The sequence below is a fragment of the Pterocles gutturalis genome, unplaced genomic scaffold (genome assembly GCF_000699245.1).
Source record: "Pterocles gutturalis isolate BGI_N339 unplaced genomic scaffold, ASM69924v1 scaffold8436, whole genome shotgun sequence".
Classification (NCBI taxonomy): domain Eukaryota; kingdom Metazoa; phylum Chordata; class Aves; order Pterocliformes; family Pteroclidae; genus Pterocles; species Pterocles gutturalis.
Window position 1 is genome coordinate 34,699 of NW_010105423.1, and position 9,199 is coordinate 43,897.

Below are 9,199 nucleotides of genomic sequence, written 5' to 3' on the forward strand. Positions count from 1 at the left end.
AAAGAACAGCAACCACACACAGAAAGAACATTTAAAAACTATCCTGAACATGCTCTACATGCAAGTTCTGTAAGAGACATCCTAAAACTACAGGACTGTTGAAAACTCAACACAAACAAAAAGCTTTATTACACTGTCCCAACATATTTATATTTGCAGAAATTCTAGTTGTCCTACATTTGTACTTTTTCTGCAGTTAAGAAGTTAATACATTTCCCGACTAACCTCCCAGGACAACAGAAAGATATAAATTTGTAAAAGATATAGTTAGTGATAGTGTTTTAAAATAACTATGTAATAGATTATTTCCACATTTTTATTATAATTTTTAAAAAAATCAATATTTTTTTAGCTAATTAAAAGCACTCGACTTATTTTAATCAAGCATAGTATGGCATAGAGTTAATCAGCAACTTATCTACATACTTGAATTTCATGGAATCTGTATCCCATTGCCAAAAGCAAACTGTTCCATCTGCACCAGTAGAGACCATATACCGCATGGAGCCTTTCACCATTGGACTAAACTAAAGAGAAGAAAGTAAAATCAGACACATAAAACAAGAGATATTTAGAAACTCTTTACGAATTTCTAATTCTGTTGATATAAAACCCTGAGTTGTTGATAATTGTAATTTTTAATGTTTACAAAATAGCATCTCCTATACTTTTAAATAATTTTGTGGTCTACGTTTCAACTATCGCATTATATAAAACCAATGTATTCACTGCTTTGTTTTTTGAAGTCAACCACAATCAGTCACTAAAAATTTTGTCAATGAATGAAGCAATCAGCAGAGTAGACTGAAAAAAACACACAAAAAAGGAAAGAAGTTTCACTAGATAGGCTTACTTTTTAAATACTATAATTAAGCATGGTATCAGATATTAAATAGTCCAAGTATGCATAACCCAGCATCACGTATGAATTTACAGGATGTCCTCACACATACTTTTAAGACATGGATTTATTGCTATGCACAGAGCTACACCTCAGAAAACTTTACAGAACACACGTTACACAAGTTGATTAAATTGCTCATCAATTACTACTACTGCCGTTGGAAACCACCATATAAATTGTACGTATTGCAATTATAGTATTATTAATAATGATTAAACAAAAAAAAAATCCACCATACTACAATAAAAGAAACAACAGGAATAAGTGCTTTGCCATTAAAAAACAAACAAAAAAATGCAACAAAAGCCACAGAAACACTGCAAATATGAAGATCACCCTTGGAGGCAGCATTTTTGAGGAAACCGCAAAATTATTTTTTGTATTGAACTTCACAAGCTGACAGGCAGCCACTCTTCTCCCTCAACATAAGCCTGTTTGTCTCATTGGCAAACAGCAAATCTGAATAATGAGCTACTAGTTTATCTGTTAGATAAAGGATTACAAAGGCCAAAACAAGACTGAATCCAAAGCCCTACCAATAGCACATAAAGTATCCCAACTCTTTCAAATTTAAATACACAACATATTACACTGATCATCTTTGAACTTTTGAAATACTTTACATTTTTGAGATCCAGGCAAATAACCATATCACAAAAGTCGTAAGAACCACATACTGGATCAGAACACTCGCCCATATAAATCAGCATATCAAGTCTTCCGTAACAGACAATAGAAGAACACGATATTTCGCAGAAATTCTCTTTGGTTCCAACAGCTCAAATATTACAGGTAGTGATCTTTTTTAAGTGAAGAAGGATTCCTGCCATTATATTAAGTACTCATGAATTTCAGGGAGGCAATTAACTTTCTTTTTCCTTTTTATTTTTTTTTTAAGTAGGTTTCTCCTGTGGTTTTGACTTGAATATTTAAATGTTCACATTTTAATATTCATACAGGCAGTCACACAGAAACATTTTCAGTCATGTGAAAACCACAGTGACAAGCACAGTGAAATTTATTTGCCATTCACGGGAAACAGAACATCAGCTCCCTGCATTTGGACATGCAAAACTAAGATGCCCACTTGGCAAGCTACTTCTTAACCTAGTAACAGCAACTACAAAGTACTTTTCTCCACAAACAAAAATGAGGTAGTAACCTTCCTTTTCAAGAAGTTATAACACCTAGAAGGCTCTATTGGTGTAGAGCATTAATGTAACTATGTTTCTTAATTTCAATAAGCAACCAAGGAAACTGGTTATTTCTTACCAATATGATAGCTAGCTAATCTTAGGGTATCCCATCAATCTAAATCCTACTACTAAAGCAGACCCTTAACTTTCCAGATCAGGTGCAATAGCATCCTTTTTGCCCAAAATGTTTCTTTTTTTCTACCATATGATTAAAATACCTTCAAACTTTCCATAACACACTGTCAAGTGAAACTTACCTCTGAGTTTCACAGACTGGCTGCTTCTTACAATCCATCTACATTATTTGAGCTTCAATATGTAGAAACACTTAAAAAAAACGTACCTGTAATGAGGTAATGGACCCTGTGTGTCCATGGAGGACCGCAACTGGGGCACAAGTTCTCAGACACCACACTCTGATAATTTTATCACAGCTTCCAGCTGCAATCATAGTGTTTTCGTAATTGACAGCCATATCAGAAATCTCTGCTGAATGTCCTCGTAATGTGGCAAATAACCTGCCATTGTGAGTTGACCAAATCTTTACCAAGCAGTCATCTGAGCCCTAGAAAGAAATGTTTATTATGCTCAGCAAGGCTTTTCAAAGACATTCAGGGTAAAAGTTTTAGGTTTCCTTAAAGAACCTAACCATGTTTTTCCACAGCTTGGTAAATTACACTTCTATTTAAAAATATGCATGCTACTTAGGCTGAAAAAAATAAAGTCATATGACCAACATTATATAAAAGAAAATGTTCAATCATGGTTCAGGATTACACTGCAATCACCAGAGATCTATACCACATAATGCAAAAAGTCTGGAATAAGTTTGAGGGAAGTCCTTACAGTAATGGCAAAGGCCAATGAAAGTACCGTTCGGTAAAAGCAATCTCTCCTCTGCTACTTCATAAAGTATATAAAACAGGCTTAACATTGAACTATATCACTGAATAAAGCTCCTACATCAACGTCAACACCTCACCAGACATTAAGTAAAACAATTTTTTCCATCCTTCTGACCTTTATTTACATCAAATTGTTCTACTTAAACACAGTGATGGAGCTAATCAGATACATTTTAACACTACTGATATCCACCTCCACAACTTTTAGCATGACAAGCATTTCAAAGTTATTTTCCTTGCATCCACCTAGAACTATGTTCAGATTTGGCTCTATTTCATCAACTCACAGTAAATATTCTATGTCCAGTCCTATCGAATGCAACACAATATACAGAAGAAAGATGGCCAAGAATCCGTCTGTGCATCTTGACGTGCTGATACATACTTCCTGGAAATGAAGTACTGAACTTTGCATATCCAGTTAATTGTTTTGCTCGATATATTTCCACTAGAACACACACAAAAACAAATAAACACATTGATGTTTAAAACAGGTCTATTCTGAAACATTATTTTAAGTTACATTAATGTATTACTTAAGGATTTACTAAAAGTAACTTTCAGATTTAATGAAGTCTAGGGTTTTTGTATTTGCAATTTTTGTATGTATAAAATAAAGACAGTATTTTAAACTTGCTCCAATCAAAACTTCAGTCCCTAATAACAAAGTGCTCAACGTTATCTTTATTATCACAGTTTTCTATACCTTGAATCATACAAGAGCCCTTCTATCTGAAGGAGAATTATTTATATTTTCTGTAAGTTTAGCTACTTAATATGGGAGCTTTATAGAAGAAAAAGATGTCCTCTAGAGCCTACTGTCTCACTAGTGCTGTGAGCAGCCCTTTGTACCCAATACATAAGTCCACTGAAGTCGTACGAAGTTCTCCAGATCCAGTTATGAGGTGCAATTTTCAGTGTCATAGCACAGCCAGTATCAAGATACCCATCATATGCTCACAGCAGCAGTGATGAGTGTTGAAAAGAGCTTACCAAGATTTGGTGGTGTGCCATAGTTCACAGGAATTTCAGGAGGTCTTCCTCTGTGAAGAGCAGCAAATGCAGAGCCCTTCCAAACAGTGTTCCTGCAATCTTTAAAACCAATGGGTTCAAGTTCATTGTAAGTACATGTTAAAAATGCCAAGAGAGCTGCAATTCCAAAACACTGTAAAGAATGAATCTATGGATGGCCTCAAACACAGTACTGGAACAACTAAAAAAAATGGAATACGAGACGCCCCAAAACTTTTCATGAACAATGCAGGGTCAGAGTAGAGAAAAATCCATTAAAAAAAACTCAACACAACCACCAAACTTTGAAATTACTCCTAAATGGTGATGCCCCTTCAGTTCCCATAACACAAAACTAACTTTTCAACTGAATTTTTCCTGCTCATTCTCAGTGCAAAGCATTTAAGGTTTTTAATATTTTCATGAATAATTATTCATAAATATTATAAATATTTATTAGTAAGAAATTATTTAACTAGATGATCTCAAGAGGTCTATTCTAACCTGACAATTCAGTGATTCACAAAAAAATTCCCACACTGACAGTTATTTTGACACACACTAAAGTAATAGCAATCCTGATTTTCAGGATAGAACAGTCACTGTCATTCAGTGTGCATCCTCTAAAGCACTTTGGACAGATAACTGAAAACACAATAGTAGCCAATAAGCCAGTGTCCCACATCACAGCACCTAGCTACCAAACAGAACTTCACACAAACGCATGAACATCCCCTCCCAGAAACATTCTAAGAGAGAAGTCTAAACATAAAATCCACTTTATCAAATAAAGTATGTGGTTACACATTGCCAACCATTCCCTTTAAGTTATGGGCAAGGACTGCGTTTCTGCATATGTACAGAATTCACAAATTTAATTTTGATGTAATTTGCATCAACCAAGAAAACTTTCAGAAAACTGGTGTTACTGTCTCACATTTGCACTGAACAGAGTACAACAGCTACCACATTCAAAACCAACATGGCCAATATACTACTGGGAGTGTCAGGAAATGTTAAGAGAAGTAGCACCTATGTCCTGATGATTCATTACCTTGCAGTAACACTGAAAACTGGCCACGTTCAGCAGCCTCAGCACTCCGAGTAACAATAATTCTTGTGATACATCTTAAAACCTCCTCTTCACAACAATCAATATATAGTTATACCATTAATACACAGATCACTGGTGTTTTGGTTGATTAAACACAGTACAGAGGTGGAGGACAATTTTCGTGAAAGTACACTACTTTTAAGTATTCCAACAGTCTTCACCATATACTTACAAAAATATACCATACCCATTTCAAATAACAAACAAACCATACCTTTTGCTGTACGTAACAATGACTGTCTCCCTGCACCAAGTAAGGAATTCACTCTCGGAATGCTGGGTGGTATCTCCTTATCCAGTATAGGACCAATACGCTTGCAAATTTGTAACAAATGGTCTGGAGCCACATGTCTGTTGGATAGCACCTGACAGAAATTTAAGTTTTAAAAATATGTATTGTACCCCCACAACCTATAAGCATCAGTATTCACAGGTATATTAAACATTGTTTAAATATTTCTAGACTTGACTTAAAAAACAAAATCAATTATTTTAAGCACTGATCTAGTAAATTCAGCAACTACTCTCCAAGAAAGGGAGAGCTGCCGTAAAAATGACTGCAGTAAAACTACTTACTGAACATCAGTATTTTACTACTGAAAGCCTGCAATATTCACACATGGCACCCATTTGAGGGTCTTTGCCCAATTCATTCAATTATTTCTACTAAAAATGAAAGATAAAATTCAGACCCTTATTACTCAAGATCATGGAGAATTTTGTTGTAAACAAGCACAAGAATTTAAGCAACTAGTACTTCAACCTCACAGTACTTGTTCAGTAAACTGCAATCTAGTAGGTTTGAGCACAATCCCTCAGGAAAAAGTTTTCTTGAAGAACCAGTACTACATCACATAAGCCAGCCCTACTTCCTTAAACCGAAAGGATCAAACCAGTCAAGCGTCCATTCAGGAAGGATCCCATACCATCTACATCTAACAATCTAAAAAAGTACAACCCCACACACACTGATGTCTCAGTCAAGAACAGATGTGTGTGGGTTTTGTTCCCCCCCCCCCCCGCACTTTCAGTGAAAAAAGTCCTTATCTATAAAGTCAATCATAATAATGCAGAAGTTAAATATGCAAAGTAGAATTTACATAGACTCGAGTAAACCAAACCATCAGAATCATAAATTTAAACTATTGGGGAGGTCTGAATCAGGAGGCACGAACAGCACCATGCTTACCCCACTCTCTGATCTGGTCACGTAAAAACCAGTTAGACCCAGAACCCACACTGCTACTTCAGCAGCCTGACTATTCACAGCCAGTATATCCAGGAGAGGCAGAGGGCCACACCAACACAGGTATGTGGCCTCTTGCCCAGCTCAGAGGGTAAGAACACATGCACAACTAGCTCATGCTTATGATGCTATTCCCTTAGCCTACTGACTGAACTTAAATCAGAAAAGTCCTGACAAGGCTGATCTCATCATCAGAACAGTGGGAATAAAAATACCCCATGCTGTCATGCAAGATCTGTTCAACAAAAAGCTGCCCAAATGCATGCTGAGTATCAAAAACATACAATTTAAGTCACAATCTAATACTTGTTTCAATAATAAAAATTTAAGTAATGTATGAAGCTTGTAGGGGTACAGGTTGTATTCCTGGGATGTGAGGGGTGGGGGGGAAGCAGGGAGGTGATAATATCAGTAAAATAGTTAACATTACCACACAGCCCAATATATCCAAGCAAACCAGCTCATCAGATGCTTTAGGTTGATTATGAGAAATGTATTTGGTAGTCCAAAGATCACAAAATGCACTTTTTCATCATTTCTTTATGAATTTTGCCTCCTGAATTAGTATAGAGCAATACCAGCCATGACACTCAGGACACAAAGATCAGCACACTTTATGACAAGCATTATAAACCATTTCGTTTGCATGCCATCGCCAGGAAGTATATATTCCAAATGCAACCTCTGATAGAAGCACCCATACAAAACCTTGCAATTATTTGCCTTTTAAGTAGTTTTACTTAGATTCTGGAAGGAACAGTTATTTTAAAATCTTCGTCCAATGCCATGATGAACAAAGAGGAAAAGAAATAATTGCACCACATGCTTGCGTTTGCCTGTGGTCTCTGCAAATTCAGAGTGGGACCAGTGAAACAACAAAAGGTTCCCAAAGCCCCTCAATAGCAGAAACTAAAACTTCCAGAAGATTAATTTGGGTTTTCTGAAATACTATCACCCTGTATAGAGATTTCTTTTAAATTGTGTAGTAAAAAGAGGTAGAAGCAGCATATACTAAAGAATTAATCTGAGAACTGTATATCCATAATAAACATAGTTAAAAAACCTCTACTGAAGTCAGAAGAATCCACACGACATCTCCCAATGCCATCACTTCTCACCAGAAAAACTGGCATCAAAAAACCAACCAACAAAAAAACCCACCAAACAATCTTTTTTAAACTTAATACCACTTTCATGTTTTCTAAATTTAAGTTAGATCTTGAAAGTATTCCTGTTTAGCAAGACTAGGCTTTTTAGTGGCTTAAAGCACTAATTTAAAATCTTATTTGCTCAACTGACCACACCAACAAGTAGAAGTGGAATCCAGTTCATCATATTAAGCAGCACTTAAAAAATTAGGAAAGTGTTTTAAACAAAATTTCATTCCTTCTCTATGCAAATATGATTCTGAAATCTTCAACTGTTACCGAAGAGGGAGAAGGGGATTTACCCACTACAGTACACAAACTGATGGGTAAGGGAGAAGTCAGTCAATTAACCTGGGACACCCAAATCTTACTTAAGGGAGAAAAAGTGAGAATAGACATTTGTTTAAAGAAAACAAGATCAACTACGATAAAGCAAGATACAACCACACTGGTCAGGCACTTCACAAGATTCAGATGCCAAATATGATTTGCCATTTAAAACGAGTAAAATAAAACACCAAGAGAAAGACAGCTTTCCATTCTGAAATGGATATAAGAAAACGTTTACAGCAAAGTACAACAGTGGCAGAAGGCATAAAGTACATACTATTGAAAGATCACTCATATCTTTCTAGTATTTAGAAACAAAGCCACGACCAGTGAGAAGTCAGAGATAAAGAGCATACTCATAAGCACCAGAACTGCCAACCCTTGAACAGCTACTTTATTTCCTAATCTGTTGAAGGGATCTGATGAAGGAAGCCAACCAGAAAATAAATACCGTCAAATCAAAACGCGCTTAACAAACATGCTGGTGAAACTCTAAAATGAAACCTTGCTTCAGATTGGTTCTTCCCTATATGTAGGCAGCAGCATGTACCAACGCACAACACCGAGCTCCACCTCTGCTATGTAAACAATATCCTCAATTTAAACCACCACTTGTGTTTTTGTTAGTCTAATATAACGAAATTAAAGGCCTTTTCCATAATAACTCCAATGTCTGAATAGAACTGGAAAGAAACTGGAAGGTAAAGCTTTGGGCCTACTTTTAAAGGTAAAGAGTCTAGCATCAATGTTACCATACTAAGTTTAAAAAAAAAAAAAAGTCTCACCAATTCTTCATAACTTCTATAATGCTCGTTTCCTTGCCAATCCAACCTTTTCGGAAGCAACTAAACAAAGGGGAAAAAAAAAAAAAGGGTATGGTTAAAGTGGAAGGAGGGATACATCACATCCAAAACAATGTGCATTGAGGGGAAAAAGTTGAGACAGTAAGAGCGGAAGAAACTTGAATGAATTGAAAAGTAAAGAAAACTTTTGACTACAGAGAGAGATTATTTCATCAGAGCCCACACAGACCTGGTGCTGCTCGAGTTCCTGCACTAGGACCTGCAGAAAAAAAGGGAAAAAATACAGAGTCAGGCACGAGCAAGCCTGTCTTTTCAAGCGGAAAAAAGCCCCTGCCGCAAAAGTGCTCGGCAGAGGGAGGGGGAAGGGGGGACCGGCTGTTCACACCTCCCCTTCAATCCTCTTTGCGGCAGCGAATAGCCAAGGGGTGCGAGCCTGTGCGCCCAGGTGAGTGTGCGGCGCCCCGTACTCACCTTCAGCGCTCGCTTGCAGGGCCCGGTGGTCAGGAACCGAGCTATAAGGAAGTAGAGCTCTGCAACAGACA

At 36.7% G+C, this 9,199-nt stretch overlaps 1 protein-coding gene across 1 annotated transcript in view; it reads right to left on the reverse strand.

Annotated features, from left to right (window-relative positions):
- Positions 1-9,185, reverse strand: part of LOC104471886 (bromodomain and WD repeat-containing protein 1-like) — a gene marked incomplete at its 3' end in the record, with an annotated part of 43,482 nt that extends 34,297 nt beyond the window's left edge. Inside the window, exons 1-8 of the mRNA XM_010087383.1 lie at positions 9,129-9,185; positions 8,887-8,916; positions 8,640-8,699; positions 5,345-5,495; positions 3,999-4,097; positions 3,293-3,453; positions 2,444-2,665; positions 427-527 (exon numbers count right to left, since the gene is read on the reverse strand). Of these exons, the coding sequence (XP_010085685.1) occupies positions 427-527; positions 2,444-2,665; positions 3,293-3,388 (419 nt within the window). The remainder of the gene's footprint in view (positions 1-426; positions 528-2,443; positions 2,666-3,292; positions 3,454-3,998; positions 4,098-5,344; positions 5,496-8,639; positions 8,700-8,886; positions 8,917-9,128) is intronic.
- Positions 9,186-9,199: the final 14 nt, after the last annotated feature.